This window comes from Taudactylus pleione, unplaced genomic scaffold, assembly GCF_031769625.1.
Source record: "Taudactylus pleione unplaced genomic scaffold, aTauple2 ptg000850l, whole genome shotgun sequence".
Classification (NCBI taxonomy): Eukaryota; Metazoa; Chordata; class Amphibia; order Anura; family Myobatrachidae; genus Taudactylus; species Taudactylus pleione.
In genome coordinates, this window is record NW_028285252.1 from 1,457,207 (window position 1) to 1,475,330 (window position 18,124).

Here is an 18,124-nt window from a genome sequence, read left to right on the forward strand (position 1 = left end):
CTCTCAGAATTGCGTGATGTTTAGGACTTTAATAATGACTCCTCCCCCCGCGCCCTAGTTCCTTTACAATAATGAGCTAATATGCTTTCCGTCTGTTTGTTTTGGCTCCTCCTATATTAATTAAAGCACTTTTGGCCGGTGTCCGTGTTGCTGCGCTGGCATTTGAGCGTTTTCCAGCAGCCGTTCCTGTACATTACACAGATTCTGCTGTACATGAGACTTTCTCTTTTATAAAGAACATTTACCCTGCATATAAGTTACTCGGGTATTGGCGTCTGTTATCTGCATTATTACTCTTGTTAGTAGCAGCTGTCATCTTGATGAATCTTGGCGGATCAGCCACGGTCTCTGGCGGCCACAGCTCCCCCCCCCACTGACCACGCTTTGAAAAAAAAAAAATAAATATGTGAAATTGTTTGAAATCATTAAATGTCGGCCACGGCTAGGCAAAAACTGCCCGATTCAGCCGACATTTTAACTTGCAGATATCGCATAGTACGGGCATGCTGGACGATCCGGCATGCCCGACCGATCGATATTTAACCCTCGGTCGGCCGCACACACGCAACAATCCGCGGATATCTAGGCGAATCAGCCCGATAATTGTAGAGTGTATGCCCAGCATTAGGCATATTTTGGACTCACGGGGCGGAATTCAATTATTTCTAGCCGCTATCGCGCCCAACGGAGCTATTCTATTCTTGCTCCTGTCGGGCGCGATCAGCAGCCAGCGCTACATTTCAGCTCACACCCCCTGGGGGATGAGAGCTGAAATGTCCGAAAAGTGACATGTTTGGGCGCCCAAACATCACTTTTCGCGATCGTGCCCAGCACTTTGGTCGGGTTTAGCTGCTTTACGCGGCTAAACCTGACCTCTATGGGCGCGATCAGCGCGAACATCTTGGACAATTGTATAGCGGCCCGCAATCTCCTGTCACTTTAGACGGGAGATGCGGGCCGCGAATACAATTGAATTCCGCCCATGGAGCATTAGTGTCCTATCCGTTAAGACTCGCTGTAAATATAACCATTTTCTACGAGAAGTAATATTGTAACGTTTATAGGACCTGTAAGGGGCATTGACCTAAACATGGTGACAATAAATCCATCTCCTTTTGTAGGTCCTGAACACACGTCCGCCTTTCATCAGCAGCCTCCGGTTAGCGAGCCGTCATACTCTGGCACTACCCAGAATCTTGTACCCTCACCCCCGGTGTCTGGGCCGGCATTCGTCCCCTATAGCAATGAACAGGTGCCTACCTACACCCCAGCTCCCATGGAGCCTGTGCCCACCCCACCACAGCCTACGGAGTTTGCACCCCAGGAGCCTTGGAGCCAGGAGTCAGGTGGGCTATTTACTATTACTGTGCAGTCGTACTGTACCCCCGATTATCTGGTGTTACTGTCCTTTCTGTCGGCAGGTTACATGCAGCAGGAAAGTGTTTATAATTTGTGTTATTGTGTAATTATCTCCTTGTGCAGCATTACAAAGACCGCCGCAGAATTCGCCCACCAGAACCATGTTTCACGACACCGGATTCGACTTCTATGGAGAAATGGCGAAAATGGTACGTTATCAGGTCTTATAAGCGGTAAAATGGAAAGTGGATTTATGTGGTGGAAGTAAAGGTCGGCTATAAGGATGTTTATACTTGCATAGGACAGCCCACCTTCCCTTATATATGGTGTAATTATTGGTCGGCTATAAGGATGTTTATACTTGCATAGGACAGCCCACCTTCCCTTATATATGGTGTAATTATTGGTCGGCTATAAGGATGTTTATACTTGCATAGGACAGCCCACCTTCCCTTATATATGGTGTAATTATTGGTCGGCTATAAGGATGTTTATACTTGCATAGGACAGCCCACCTTCCCTTATATATGGTGTAATTATTGGTCGGCTATAAGGATGTTTATACTTGCATAGGACAGCCCACTTTCCCTTATATATGGTGTAATTATTGGTCGGCTATAAGGATGTTTATACTTGCATAGGACGGCCCACCTTCCCTTGTATATGGTGTAATTATTGGTCGGCTATAAGGATGTTTATACTTGCATAGGACAGCCCACCTTCCCTTATATATGGTGTAATTATTGGTCTGCTATAAGGATGTTTATACTTGCATAGGACAGCCCACCTTCCCTTATATGTGGTGTAATTATTGGTCATCTATAAGGATGTTTATACTTGCATAGGACGGCCCACCTTCCCTTATATATGGTGTAATTATTGGTCGGCTATAAGGATGTTTATACTTGCATAGGACAGCCCACCTTCCCTTGTATGTGGTGTAATTATTGGTCGGCTATAAGGATGTTTATACTTGCATAGGACAGCCCACCTTCCCTTATATATGGTGTAATTATTGGTCGGCTATAAGGATGTTTATACTTGCATAGGACGGCCCACCTTCCCTTATATATGGTGTAATTATTGGTCGGCTATAAGGATGTTTATACTTGCATAGGACGGCCCACCTTCCCTTATATGTGGTGTAATTATTGGTCGGCTATAAGGATGTTTATACTTGCATAGGACAGCCCACCTTCCCTTATATGTGGTGTAATTATTGGTCATCTATAAGGATGTTTATACTTGCATAGGACGGCCCACCTTCCCTTATATATGGTGTAATTATTGGTCATCTATAAGGATGTTTATACTTGCATAGGACGGCCCACCTTCCCTTATATATGGTGTAATTATTGGTCATCTATAAGGATGTTTATACTTGCATAGGACGGCCCACCTTCCCTTATATATGGTGTAATTATTGGTCGGCTATAAGGATGTTTATACTTGCATAGGACAGCCCACCTTCCCTTGTATATGGTGTAATTATTGGTCATCTATAAGAATGTTTATACTTGCATAGGACAGCCCACCTTCCCTTGTATATGGTGTAATTATTGGTCATCTATAAGAATGTTTATACTTGCATAGGACGGCCCACTTTCCCTTATATGTGGTGTAATTATTGGTCATCTATAAGGATGTTTATACTTGCATAGGACGGCCCACCTTCCCTTATATATGGTGTAATTATTGGTCGGCTATAAGGATGTTTATACTTGCATAGGACAGCCCACTTTCCCTTATATATGGTGCAATTATTGGTCATCTATAAGAATGTTTATACTTGCATAGGACAGCCCACTTTCCCTTATATATGGTGTAATTATTGGTCATCTATAAGAATGTTTATACTTGCATAGGACAGCCCACCTTCCCTTGTATATGGTGTAATTATTGGTCATCTATAAGAATGTTTATACTTGCATAGGACAGCCCACTTTCCCTTATATATGGTGTAATTATTGGTCATCTATAAGGATGTTTATACTTGCATAGGACGGCCCACCTTCCCTTATATATGGTGTAATTATTGGTCATCTATAAGGATGTTTATACTTGCATAGGACGGCCCACTTTCCCTTATATATGGTGTAATTATTGGTCGGCTATAAGGATGTTTATACTTGCATAGGACGGCCCACCTTCCCTTGTATATGGTGTAATTATTGGTCATCTATAAGAATGTTTATACTTGCATAGGACAGCCCACTTTCCCTTATATATGGTGTAATTATTGGTCATCTATAAGGATGTTTATACTTGCATAGGACGGCCCACTTTCCCTTATATATGGTGTAATTATTGGTCGGCTATAAGGATGTTTATACTTGCATAGGACGGCCCACCTTCCCTTGTATATGGTGTAATTATTGGTCATCTATAAGAATGTTTATACTTGCATAGGACAGCCCACTTTCCCTTATATATGGTGTAATTATTGGTCATCTATAAGAATGTTTATACTTGCATAGGACAGCCCACTTTCCCTTATATATGGTGTAATTATTGGTCATCTATAAGGATGTTTATACTTGCATAGGACGGCCCACCTTCCCTTATATATGGTGTAATTATTGGTCGGCTATAAGGATGTTTATACTTGCATAGGACGGCCCACCTTCCCTTATATATGGTGTAATTATTGGTCGGCTATAAGGATGTTTATACTTGCATAGGACGGCCCACCTTCCCTTATATATGGTGTAATTATTGGTCGGCTATAAGGATGTTTATACTTGCATAGGACGGCCCACTTTCCCTTATATATGGTGTAATTATTGGTCGGCTATAAGGATGTTTATACTTGCATAGGACGGCCCACCTTCCCTTGTATATGGTGTAATTATTGGTCATCTATAAGAATGTTTATACTTGCATAGGACGGCCCACTTTCCCTTATATATGGTGTAATTATTGGTCGGCTATAAGGATGTTTATACTTGCATAGGACAGCCCACTTTCCCTTATATATGGTGTAATTATTGGTCGGCTATAAGAATGTTTATACTTGCATAGGACAGCCCACCTTCCCTTGTATATGGTGTAATTATTGGTCATCTATAAGAATGTTTATACTTGCATAGGACGGCCCACTTTCCCTTATATATGGTGTAATTATTGGTCGGCTATAAGGATGTTTATACTTGCATAGGACGGCCCACTTTCCCTTATATATGGTGTAATTATTGGTCGGCTATAAGGATGTTTATACTTGCATAGGACGGCCCACCTTCCCTTATATGTGGTGTAATTATTGGTCGGCTATAAGGATGTTTATACTTGCATAGGACAGCCCACTTTCCCTTATATATGGTGTAATTATTGGTCATCTATAAGAATGTTTATACTTGCATAGGACGGCCCACTTTCCCTTATATATGGTGTAATTATTGGTCATCTATAAGGATGTTTATACTTGCATAGGACGGCCCACCTTCCCTTATATATGGTGTAATTATTGGTCGGCTATAAGGATGTTTATACTTGCATAGGACGGCCCACCTTCCCTTATATATGGTGTAATTATTGGTCGGCTATAAGGATGTTTATACTTGCATAGGACGGCCCACCTTCCCTTATATATGGTGTAATTATTGGTCGGCTATAAGGATGTTTATACTTGCATAGGACGGCCCACTTTCCCTTATATATGGTGTAATTATTGGTCGGCTATAAGGATGTTTATACTTGCATAGGACGGCCCACCTTCCCTTGTATATGGTGTAATTATTGGTCGGCTATAAGGATGTTTATACTTGCATAGGACGGCCCACCTTCCCTTGTATATGGTGTAATTATTGGTCGGCTATAAGGATGTTTATACTTGCATAGGACGGCCCACTTTCCCTTGTATATGGTGTAATTATTGGTCGGCTATAAGGATGTTTATACTTGCATAGGACGGCCCACTTTCCCTTATATATGGTGTAATTATTGGTCGGCTATAAGGATGTTTATACTTGCATAGGACGGCCCACCTTCCCTTATATATGGTGTAATTTTCCGTATACTGTATAACTAGAGTACAGGCTTTCAGGTGAAGAGAAACATGAACTCCAATAAGGTTCCAACTGAAAAATAAAAACTCATTTATTTACACCTGGCAGGCGCTGAGGGTTATTTACACAGTGAGTGATGTTTGGAACCCGTTCTGCACTTTCTCTCTCATGATCTGATTTCCTGTATAATCGGCTAATCCTCTACACCAGGGTTCAGTACGTGGCCCTCCAGCTGCTGTGGAACTACACATCTCAGCATGCCCTAATAGCTGTGTCAGTGCTTGCAGTGCAGCCAGAGGGCCGCCTTTTGAATAGCTTGCTCTATAGCATTACCTCTATCCTTAAGACGCACTGATAGTCCATGTTTATAATATATCCATGCTTGGGCACAGGTGACTTAGTAACTTAGTACAGGTCATACATGAGCACAGATGGTTAAATCAAAATGACTGTTAAGGTGTCTACACGCTATGCCATGTGGTCACGATGCGATCTTGTGTCAGATTTCCCTTGAACGCTCCCTGGCAGTCCTGGACACAATTTGGTGCTAAAAAGTGTCCAATGTGTATAGGTATACTGGGTGGGGGGGTGGGTTTAATTCGGTTGTTATAAATAAAAATAAAGTCGAATTTAGGAAAAAAATATACATATTTCTTTTGTTTATGGCACAGCATTTATACTGGGTGTATTTAGTTTTAGGTTGGTATACTGTATGTAGTGTACCCTGAGGTTGTATGTTTGTCTCAAATATTGTTTCCCTTCTTGGGGTGGATTATTAGACTTTTCCCACATGTTTCTGAAGGTACTTTGGGGTATAATTTCTCCTTCATCCACTAGGGGACACTGGAGTTCAAGACAGTGGGGTATAGACGGTGGTAGAGCAGAGCCTGGCACTTTAAATAATTCTGAAGTGTGACTGGCTCCTCCCCCTCTATGCCCCATCAGCCCCAGATTTTAGAATGTGCCCGAGAGAGCCGGTCACAAAGGGCTGAGCTCCAGCCCACACTTAGTATTTTTTCTTTTATTTCAACTTTATTTTAATTTCTAGCTTTCACAAAGCATTGAGGACAGGCTGACAGAAAACTGCGTCTGTCAGCCTGCTACATGGAGGCATCAGGTGACCCGCCACCACTAAATAAGAGTGTGTGTCGGAGTCCAAGGCACCCTGGCAGTAGCTCAGGGAGGACACGCCACAGCTTAATATAGAGGCTGTGTCCGTGCTTCCGAATGCCTAGCCGCAGCCCTGATGCCAGCAGCTGGTAAGTATAGCTCTGTTCCCCTTATGGGGAACGGAGTTTAATCTGCGGCCCCTCTGCCCCCTCCCAGGCTCAGGTGGTATACACTGTAGTATAACCCCTCCTGGAATCCTGTTATAACGCCGCTAGCGTTATTACAAGGGGCAGAGCTACCGCGCATAGAGCGCGGATACATGTACAGGGAGACTGTTCAGACAGTCTGTAATGTTGCTGCCTAGCAGCGAGCCCTGATATCCTGCACTGAGCGCTGTCTGACTTAATAGAGCTGACAGCGCTCTGTTTGTCAGCTCTCACGAGAGCCGAATCCTCCCTCTTCTCTATCCCCACGGGGAGTCTACATTGCGCAGCAGCGCGGCTGTTCCCTGCCGCGCTGGTGCTTGAAGAAGCACTGGCGCTGGCTTCTGCAGGGGGAGGAGCACAGCCGCCGGAGAGCGAGGCTGTTATTCACACCGCTCTCGGCTGCTGGTTGCGGCGCCGGTGCTTGTATGAAGATTGCACCGGCGCTGCCTACAATTGGCCGCATGGCGGGGCTTAGGGAGCTGCTCAGAGCGGCTGTTCCCTGCCGCGCTGGTGCTTGTAGAAGCGCTGGCTTCTGCACACAGCTGCGTGGAGAGCGAGGCTGTTATTCAGCGCTCTCGGCTGCTGGTTGCGGCGCCGGTGCTTGTATGAAGATGCACCGGCGCTGGCTATTACGTTCCCGCTCCCCCACTCGCGCTGCTATACCAGCCATTGTTTGCGCCCCGCCCGCTTATTGATAAGGGGCGGAGTCTAGTCCATGCTGGCGTGCACAGATGCCGCCATTACCTCCAGCGAGTATTTTAAAACAGCATATGCACCTGCCTTAAAAGGAGCTGGGGCTTATTGCCAGCATCTCCTGCATCCTCACTCTGGAGTTCTGTGGGGGGTGCAACCCTTAAAAGGGTTGTGGGTTTTATTCCCAGAACGGCCCTAGCTGTTGGGAGTTTGTATGTTCTCCCTGTGCTTGCATATGGCCTCTCCCGTTTTTTTCTTTACTTAAACCTACAGCACCTGGTCTTATTAGGTTTAACGACACAACTGTGGAGTTTGTAATTTAACCTGCAGTCTTTATATAGATCTGGCTCTGCCTCATCTCTGTTATATTGCACGTCGGTAGTTCCCCTACGGAACTGGGCAGTGTACTGGTTTAATATTATATTTAAAAAAAATAAATAAAAAATGAAGCACAGGGAGGAACATGCCACAGCCTAATATAGAGGTTGTGTCCATGCCACTTTGCCCACCACATATCTATCAGCGCCTATGGCCACACGCCCGATCTCGTCTGATCTTGGACGCTAAGCAGCACCAGGCCTGGGTAGTACTTGGATGGGAGACCGCCTGGGTATACCAGGTGCGGCAGGCTTATTACATTGAACATCTGGGGCAAATATGCTTGATGTGTAACAGAATAATGCAGTGTGTTTCTTGCATCTATAGCTGCCAGAGATCACTCTGCCTAAATGTGTATGGTATGCATAGTCGGGGCCACTGTTCTGGCTGCTGCCAGAAATTACGGTTATTGAATATCTTTAACTCAAGGTTACAAAAAGGGTGCGTCCCATCCCCAGGCTTATGCCTCACATTGGCTCACCTTAAGAATGAGCCGTACTCTTCTCATGCATATATGTTAAATCTCAACAGCCTTCGGTGCTTACCTTAGAAGGTATGCATCTATATGGATTTATATCTTATTTATTCCCTTCGGCAGCACACACAACACGAAGTAGTAACATATGGCCGTTGTGGTGGTTGGCATTGCTGTCTCGCATCACTGAGGTCATCTTTTGATTTCCATCATCTGGGGCACACCTGATAAGGCGAGTACACCGGTAACGGAAGGGTCCCAGGATCGCAATCAGTCTGGGATAGTACGTTGCTAACATTTCCTGCCCCAACGCCGTAGCAGAATGACGACCACACGCGGCACATGAGCAGTCTCCCTGCGTGGAGGTAAGCCACATGTATGTATATACTTGTATTTTATACTAAACCCGGCGTTAAGACCTGGGGCTCAGTTCCTTCCATGGCTCTAACTATTGCCCTTGTTATATTTTTCAAATTATATCGTCACCTACTAATCTTGTATGTAGGTACGTGTAGGCATGTGGGGATTTGTGTGTGTGTGTGTATATATATATATATATATATATATATATATATATATATTGCTTCTTATCCTTACCATTAAAGCAGGGGTAGGATATGTTCTTCTCAGTTTTATGTCTGATACCTAGCATATTTAAAGAGGATGCTGCGATGAGAGGCTGGACTCTCCTGATCCGGTAGTTTGTTCTATAACTCCGCTTACACCATCTCTCCCTAGGGATTGGGTGGTGTGTGTGTGTATATGTATATAATTATGGATATGTGTAGGTATGCCTATACTTCCACAATCATTAAGGTACATATTATTCCACGTCTGGAAAGCTGCCAGGGTTTACCAGAAGCTGTCTGTTATATACATACATATTATATGGTGGCTCTGTAGACTAGAGTCATGTTCTGCAGCTTACATAGGATAGTCACAGGCTCCTACGGCATTGCTTCTAGTATGGACTCTATACATGTCCTGGGGCCTTCCTGTATGTCCACACATGTATACAAGGATATGTACTTACACCCGCCTCGGGTTATAGTCCTGTTTCCATCAGTCTATATCTACGGCGTCCACTTCGGGGGACCTATTAATTACAACTACACTCTAGGGCGCACTTAGTAACCAACTTGAAAGACACTAGGAATGCAGTGTGTGTATATATAGATATAGCATGCTGATCTCCTATTGTGGGATATATGTGTGTGTGTGTGTATATATGTATATGTATGTAGCGTGCTGATCTCCTGGTGCAGGAGTTTGACAAGTGACTTACTATGTCGGTACTAACTCTTCCTTTCAAAGAGTTTGTCTTTTCATGCAGCTATGTTTATGTGTGTGTGTATGTGTATATATACTGATATATTCCCGTTCCTTGTATGAATTTTCCTAATAATTGGAGAAATCTGTTTTTGGCCCTGACTGGCGTTATCACTACATATATATATATCTCTTCTTACTTGGGATAATTAACGCATTCTATGTCTATGTACAGGTACCTTTCCCAGCATCGATTCTGGTACTTTATATTATTGTCTTGTCGCAGATCTCAATAAAATGGGTATCTGATGGTCCCTTGGGTACATTTCCTATCAGTACATAGAGAATCCTGGATCTATTCCATCCTCATGGCTTATTTAGTTAATTTACATGAGGCCTAGGGCCACCCGCCGATATAGGCAGGGTCTGGCCTGGGTTGTATCAGATTGTGGGCGTAATACACACTTCACCATTATAAGTGTTAATGTAAGGATACACTAGCAGACTGTTTTTGGGGTATATGTATAATCTCTATATGTATACACATCCCTAATGGAACAGGCTCAGGTATAGCGTCCTGTTGTATAACCTTCTTGTCTCCACTAACAATTTGCTAGTTTCTACAGTATTTTCTTCTGCAGCATCTCCAGACTGAAGTCCGTCCTGTAGAGCATTGATCTTTGCCCACTGAGGCGACTCTCTGTACCTGTCGTGGTGGGTTGCTGTGAGATGAATAAGGTCAGTGACATTCTACATAGCGTCCAGAGGGCTTCTGGTCGCTCACAGGTAAGCGGGCTTACCCCACTAATGCCTCGGAAGATGCTTCCTTTTCATGCATCCTGACATAGCTGTTATTCTCTCTTACGCACCCTAGCTGCTGTCCTAGCAGCCTTCAGTTCTTTTAAATCAGTTGGCTGTACACTTTAGAGCTTTCCTGGTGTGTAGGTGCATAGTTGTAACATTGAGATTTGTGACCCTATTCTACTGGAATCTGTTGGGTTTATGGACTGAAGCGCATCTATGGGCTAATGCACATCTTTACTATAAAGTGTGACAGTCTCTATGTTCCATACAGAGGGCCTGGTTAGTTTCCTGTTCAGTATCTGTTGATAAATTCAGCACACTGACAGGTACCTGAATGGTACCTTCATAGTTGTCCTAGTGCTTTAGCCTTGCGGATGGGATACTTCCCTATATTGGTAACTCTCCCTGGGTGGAGGTGGCATCCGTGCTCTTTTTCTGCTAAGGGTATCCTGGGTGTTTTCATACTATGTTCAGGCCAGTAGTTGGTACTGATTACACTCTACCATCATGTAGGAAGTTGTCTGCTGTTTGACAGGAGGGGTGGTACTGCCGTCTGACCCACTGGAAGGACTTGTAGTCTCAATCCTCTCGTATCCGTCTCATGCCCAGTGGGATCGCCACTCGTTGACAACTTCTGTGGTCTAAACCTTCCACTGGTTACCAACCCTTTAGTAGTTATAGTTGGACCTCGAGAATGGTTCAGGGCGACTGTTAGGTCGTGACTCTTGCCTCCTTGTTTGCTTGGTTGAGAGTCTGTGGACGGGTTCAGCTCCGTCTCTGTATATTGGTATCATTATACTTTTATCTATATGATTGATGTCCCGCAGTGCTGGGATTCTGCTGTCTGAGACTGTTGCAGCTTCCTGTAGTTGTCGCTGGTACGGTTTTCTCGAGTTTTGTTCTCATGTTACTGCCATTCTATGGATTCTAGTTGGGGTTTTCTGCTTCCAGCGGTCTTGCTTGGTCTGTTTTTGGCTGAGCTTACGGTGTTCTGATGCTTCTCATCTGCGGCTACTCTCTAGCCGTATTCCATTGAATTTACGCTGTAAGTTGTGGAATGTCTGTGACTGTTCAGCAAGGAGCTCTGATTGTCTCCTGGCTCTACGACATGCCTCCAGTCTTGGGCTGTCCCTGTTTCGGTTGGCCGAAAGGTCGGCAGGTTCTCCGCGCTTCCCACCCGGGAGGTTGGCTTTGGGACGTCCCCACTGTCTTGAACTCCAGTGTCCCCTAGTGGATGAAGGAGAAAACAGGATTTTGGTACTTACCGATAAATCCCTTTCTCCGATTCCACAGGGGACACTGGACGCCCGCCCAGCGCTGCGTTCCTGCCGTTTTGTTTGGTCCTTATCTAGTTGTGTGACTGCATGTGTTCCCTGCAGTGGGTTCCTCTGTTCTCCTTCAGTCGGTATTGTTCCGTTCTGTGGTCTTCTCCTTCTCCTCGTTTTCCTGTTGTCTACCGTCTCCTCTCGGGCTCAGTTCTTAAAACTGGGGCTGATGGGGCATAGAGGGGGAGGAGCCAGTCACACTTCAGAATTATTTAAAGTGCCAGGCTCTGCTCTACCACCGTCTATACCCCACTGTCTTGAACTCCAGTGTCCCCTGTGGAATCGGAGAAAGGGATTTATCGGTAAGTACCAAAATCCTGTTTTCTAGTTCTGATGTGACCCTCCTGTGTGCTACTAGTATTTTTGGATGTATCCTGGACCCAGGTTGAGTGGCGTGGGCAAGAATGGCGTCTTCGGGCCCTCGCCTTTATTACTTTTAATTCTCTGCTTTGTTAGTGCCATGGGTCATGGATGCTTGCACCCTTTTTCAAATATATTTTTACTATTATTGTTCTATATTATTGTATTCAATTCTGGTATGTTATTATTTTTGGCAAGATACGTGTTGGTCTATGTATTAGCCATGAGATCTCCCTACATTGGGTATCATATCCTTTCAATCTATGTTGACAACATCACTGTTTGTTGCTATTCTAATATTTATTTTATTTTTTTATATTGTTGTTTTATACTATTGTATTAGGATTTTGTGTGTAATACTTAAAACATTTAATAAATAACACTCAATTAAAAAACAAAAAGTGTCCAATGTGACAAACGATCTATCGTCCATCCTTAACGTTTTACAGTGCATCGTGTCCGGGATTGGCAGACCTTGCCAGCAGTTCCGTGCATCGTGATCGTGAGTGGACGATTGTGTCGTTCCGATGCGTAGAAATCGGGCAAATCGTGTAAAATATCGCCTAGTGTCTGGGCACCTTTAGTGCGCTTTGTTACTCAGATATACAAGCTCTAGGATGTAAGATGTCACATTTTTGTCCCCTGCCATAACGCTCACCCCTGCTGGAGGTCTCCAGGGGTTATAGGGCATACATGCCTACTTTCCTGGGACCTAAGGGAGGCTCAGGATTTTTCGGCTAGCCACCCCCCGCACACCCTGATCAGTAGGCACTTCTCCCGCATTCTCTCCACTTCCTAGTGAGGTGGGCGGTAATCCGAGGTCCGCGCATAGGGGGCGGTGCCTAATGAGGTGATTGTATGATAAATATGCGCATTTCATGAGATTTTCCTGTGAGGGTCCGGGGGCTAATAATTCGATGACTCCGGCCCCACTCCCATATCTGCCCTCTTGAAATTCCACTACCGGAGAGGTGAGAACAAGAGGGGAATTCAATTAGAGGTGAAAAGCCATATTCGCCTGTTTTTTTGTGAAAAATTCGCCTAAAAAAAAATTTCGCCAAATTCAATTCCAGGACAATTTCGCCTAAGTGGAAACAGTTCTCCAAAAATTATTCTCCAATCAATAGCTGGTGAAAAGAAATGCAAAATCTTTATTTTGGGGTGCAAACATGGGGAAACAACTCAGACCCCTTGGGACAGCCCCCCCCCAAAGGACAAATAGGCAAAAAAAACAGAACTAAAACCTAAGAATACCCCGAAAAAGACATGTAATTTTTGGGGTGTAAATTTAAAAAGTGGGGGGATAAACATTAAAAGTAGCGAAAAAAACTTCTTGGGGGTCCACAAGTATGGGTCAGGTGTTTTTGGGATTGCAGGTGCATGCAGCAGGTGGATTTTTCAAATTTTTTAAAAGTTCACTTTAGAGACATAAAAACATGCTTGCACCCATTTTCAAGCACCCCAAATTTGACAGGACTACTTATTTTCACCAAAAAATAGCTTTATGCCATTCTTCACCACTTTTACAAAAATGCTAATAGCAAGCAATTTACACAACTTAAGTACGCAAAATAGTTTTATTAGGGAATCAATATAAATGTGTACTAATAGCCCTATGTTAGAGCATCTTTTTCTGGGGTACAGACTGATTTCCCCAATTCTTTCAGTACTTTTCTCCTGTTCCGCATTCGCCTGTTTCCATGTTCGCCTGTTTTGCAATTGAATTAGGCGAAAAGCGGGGACGAGCACGGAATAAATTCGCCTCTGAAACAGGCGAATGAAGCGAACAGTCGGACAGGCGAAAACTTCGCCTCTAATTGAATATGGCTCCAAATGTCAGTAAGTATGGGTGAGGGTCAGACAGACAATGTAGTACATTTATATTACCCAGCCATAGTGAGAGACTGTACAGTGTGCGGGTAGCGTCTTACTCTCCCGTCTGTTCCCACAGGCTCCTGGGCAGAGATCCCGGACAGTCTCCCAGTCATCGTCTCACATGGTGAGTATTGTGTTCGGTGTAAATTTTGGGTTCTGCACCAGTGCTGGGGTAAACATCTAGGTCATGATTCCGAGGTGGACGCAGAAATGCACGCAGCACAGTTTATGGGCGGTCACCCGTCAAATGGCATTACAAACGCCTACCCTGATATTCGTCAGTTTGTCAGGATGCGCATTGTATGAAACACCCACTGTCGGCGTCCGTACACAGTTAACCCGACTGTTGCGTCCTTATACACCGCCATCGGTCGCACGATCGCAATTTGCACCGGGCCTAGAGCTTGTTGAGGTTTTCCGTCTTGAGTATAGCCTCCTATGCGAGCATCTGTGTACACAGCCACTATCGGTGACCCTCCCGAACACCCATAAGATGGACTCTCTCCGTGCCTGCGCTAAGGCACTTTGGAACGCCCACTACATTTTCAATACACGTCTCTGAATGTGTGCGCCTGAAATCAAAACTGTGACTCTGCACGGACACAATCGGGACACATGCGCGGTGTGACTTGGGCGTATGCGCAGTAAAAATCACACTGCTACGCTGATGTTGGCACTGTGCGTCCGACTCCTAATCACCCCCCTAGGGCTCGGGTGGCAGCCAGACAAACCAGCTGGGCTCTGGCTGGACTATTCGCAGGGCCAGGGAAAGTGTCCTGAAACGCAGATTCATGTAAATCATATTCGTGGTGCAACATGCCGGGCGATTAGTGCGTTATGCGTAGGTCAGAGCGCTTGGCTGGCATTCTGGGGTATATAGCCTTTTCCTCTGCCGTAAACTGTTGTTGTATCAACGAAACGCGTGTGGTAGCTGCGTGACTTATCCTGTCTGTTACCCTGGTCCTCCTATTATCTATTAATGATTTTAGTGTCAAAATAATTAGGATCTCTATCTCTGCACAGAGACGGACGCGGACCACCTCGGAGTCCTCCACTCACTCAGTAGGGTCTACCAGGAGGAGCTCGGTAGGGATACAGCCATCGCCACCTCCCCCGGCCATCCCGGAAATGGAGAAAAAGCCAAAGGCCAGCGCTTCAACACACGGGGTAAGTTGTGTCCCACTACTCATGCTCTTACTACACCATGTAATCATGTGCCGCAGTGCTGAGGCTTTACTGGGATGGGTCCAACTTTCTTAGTGCCCGATAAAAGTTGTTGTTATATTTGGCCTAATGAGAAAGAAACTTTAGGATTTAACAAAAGCTAATTCACAAACGGGCTGTGTGTGTGTGTGCGGTATCCGGGCTGTGTGTGTGTGTGCGGTATCCGGGCTGTGTGTGTGTGCGGTATCCGGGCTGTGTGTGTGTGTGCGGTATCCGGGCTGTGTGTGTGTGTGTGCGGTATCCGGGCTGTGTGTGTGTGTGTGCGGTATCCGGGCTGTGTGTGTGTGTGTGTGCGGTATCCGGGCTGTGTGTGTGTGTGTGTGCGGTATCCGGGCTGTGTGTGTGTGTGCGGTATCCGGGCTGTGTGTGTGTGTGCGGTATCCGGGCTGTGTGTGTGTGTGTGCGGTATCCGGGCTGTGTGTGTGTGTGTGCGGTATCCGGGCTGTGTGTGTGTGTGTGCGGTATCCGGGCTGTGTGTGTGTGTGTGCGGTATCCGGGCTGTGTGTGTGTGTGTGCGGTATCCGGGCTGTGTGTGTGTGTGTGCGGTATCCGGGCTGTGTGTGTGTGTGTGCGGTATCCGGGCTGTGTGTGTGTGTGTGCGGTATCCGGGCTGTGTGTGTGTGTGTGCGGTATCCGGGCTGTGTGTGTGTGTGCGGTATCCGGGCTGTGTGTGTGTGTGCGGTATCCGGGCTGTGTGTGTGTGTGCGGTATCCGGGCTGTGTGTGTGTGTGCGGTATCCGGGCTGTGTGTGTGTGTGTGCGGTATCCGGGCTGTGTGTGTGTGTGCGGTATCCGGGCTGTGTGTGTGTGTGTGCGGTATCCGGGCTGTGTGTGCTCTATCTGAGCTGTGTGTGTGTGTGTGTGCTCTATCTGAGCTGTGTGTGTGTGTGTGCTCTATCTGAGCTGTGTGTGTGTGTGCGTGCTCTATCTGAGCTGTGTGTGTGTGTGTGCTCTGAGCTGTGTGTGTGTGTGTGCTCTGAGCTGTGTGTGTGTGTGTGCTCTGAGCTGTGTGTGTGTGTGTGCTCTGAGCTGTGTGTGTGCTCTATCTGAGCTGTGTGTGTGTGTGTGTGTGCTCTATCTGAGCTGTGTGTGTGCTCTATCTGAGCTGTGTGTGTGTGCTCTATCTGAGCTGTGTGTGTGTGTGTGCTCTATCTGAGCTGTGTGTGTGTGTGTGCTCTATCTGAGCTGTGTGTGTGTGTGTGCTCTATCTGAGCTGTGTGTGTGTGTGTGCTCTATCTGAGCTGTGTGTGTGTGTGTGCTCTATCTGAGCTGTGTGTGTGTGTGTGTGTGCTCTATCTGAGCTGTGTGTGTGTGTGCTCTATCTGAGCTGTGTGTGTGTGTGCTCTATCTGAGCTGTGTGTGTGTGTGTGTGCTCTATCTGAGCTGTGTGTGTGTGTGCTCTATCTGAGCTGTGTGTGTGTGTTCTCTATCTGAGCTGTGTGTGTGTGTGTGCTCTATCTGAGCTGTGTGTGTGTGTGTGCTCTATCTGAGCTGTGTGTGTGTGTGCTCTATCTGAGCTGTGTGTGTGTGTGTGTGTGTGTGTGTGCTCTGAGCTGTGTGTGTGTGTGTGTGTGTGCTCTGAGCTGTGTGTGTGTGTGTGTGTGTGCTCTGAGCTGTGTGTGTGTGTGTGCTCTATCTGAGCTGTGTGTGTGTGTGTGTGCTCTATCTGAGCTGTGTGTGTGTGTGTGCTCTATCTGAGCTGTGTGTGTGTGTGTGCTCTATCTGAGCTGTGTGTGTGTGTGTGCTCTATCTGAGCTGTGTGTGTGTGTGTGCTCTATCTGAGCTGTGTGTGTGTGTGTGCTCTATCTGAGCTGTGTGTGTGTGTGTGTGCTCTATCTGAGCTGTGTGTGTGTGCTCTATTTGAGCTGTGTGTGTGCGGTATCCGTGCGGTGTGTGTGTGTGTAATGAGTACACCTGTGCACCTGCTGGGTGACCTGGCAAATGTGTCAGTGAGTAATGAGGACACCTGTGCCCCTGCTGGGTGTCCGTGACCTCTGTGGGGTCCTGAGGACTGAGTTTGAGAACCACTGGACTAGGACACAGCACTTACCTGTTTCCGTCTTATTGTTAAACCTCATGTTGGACTTTAGGCTGTGGAAATGGCAACATGGATGTCCTTGGATCGGCACAGAAAGCACCTGGTCTGTCTTAGGATATTTTTAGGGCTAAGGGGGTGACTTCTCCCAACCATCAGTAATAGAAAATGACCTGACCCCCCTCACCTTGTACAGCGCGCGTTGCTTATTGCTGTTACCAACTAGGAAGTAAGGAAAATGCCCCAACAACTGCATGGTGTTCCAGGCCCTACACTCAGAATAGGCCCACTGGAATTGTCAGGTCTTTGTGTGCTTGAAGTGCGCTTGTCACCAGCCCCCAGGAGGCAGCCATCATCCGAGTGCAGGCACCTAGTGACCTATCTAAAGGTGTGGTTCCGTGATGTCACGGTTATTGGCCCAACCCACAAAATGGCTGCCTCCTGTGTGTCTGCAGGTGACGGGTGCTTTTTAAATTTGGCACTGGCAGTAACACGTTGCGTTGGATCAGAGTGCAGCGCCAGTCTCTCAGCTTCTCCGTGAATGAAAGCAGCCATTTTGTTTTACATTCTGCTTGTCGCTGTGCGCTCCTGACGCTTGTCTCTCTTCACGCTGTTTTGTAGAGCGGTAGAAGTTGGTTTCCCCTGAAAATTGGGTGGCTGATGGGAAAAGGAAAGAACGAAGCTCACTTACCAGATGACAGGAATAAATCTGTAAGGATATGTCCATCTCTCCTGGAGCCGGGGGGCTGTCTGGCTGCGGATCCCCCTGTACCCCTGGATTTACCACATTATACTGACTGCACGCTGACGCCTTTCCCCTCAGCAAGAGCTGCAATAGTGCATGTACCCCAGTCATACACACACTCCCCTTCCCAATCCCTGCTCTTAGCGCATACCAGCACATGGCGTATGCAGGCGATATATAAATGTAATAAATATGGTGCCTGCAGCCCTTGCACTATGCTCCAAGTGATTTGTACATTGTAGTAGAGTTAAAGGTTATAATCA

At 46.1% G+C, this 18,124-nt stretch overlaps 1 protein-coding gene across 4 annotated transcripts in view; it reads left to right on the forward strand.

Annotated features, from left to right (window-relative positions):
* Window positions 1–18,124, forward strand: part of SEC16A (SEC16 homolog A, endoplasmic reticulum export factor) — a 54,357-nt gene that overhangs the window by 23,887 nt on the left and 12,346 nt on the right. For 3 of the 4 annotated variants that reach the window (XM_088458777.1, XM_088458779.1, XM_088458778.1), the window contains exons 20-24: window positions 1,122–1,346; window positions 1,483–1,568; window positions 13,935–13,982; window positions 14,882–15,025; window positions 17,738–17,827. In XM_088458777.1, the coding sequence (XP_088314903.1) occupies window positions 1,122–1,346; window positions 1,483–1,568; window positions 13,935–13,982; window positions 14,882–15,025; window positions 17,738–17,827 (593 nt within the window). The remainder of the gene's footprint in view (window positions 1–1,121; window positions 1,347–1,482; window positions 1,569–13,934; window positions 13,983–14,881; window positions 15,026–17,737; window positions 17,828–18,124) is intronic. The other variant, XM_088458780.1, reaches the window with a different exon arrangement.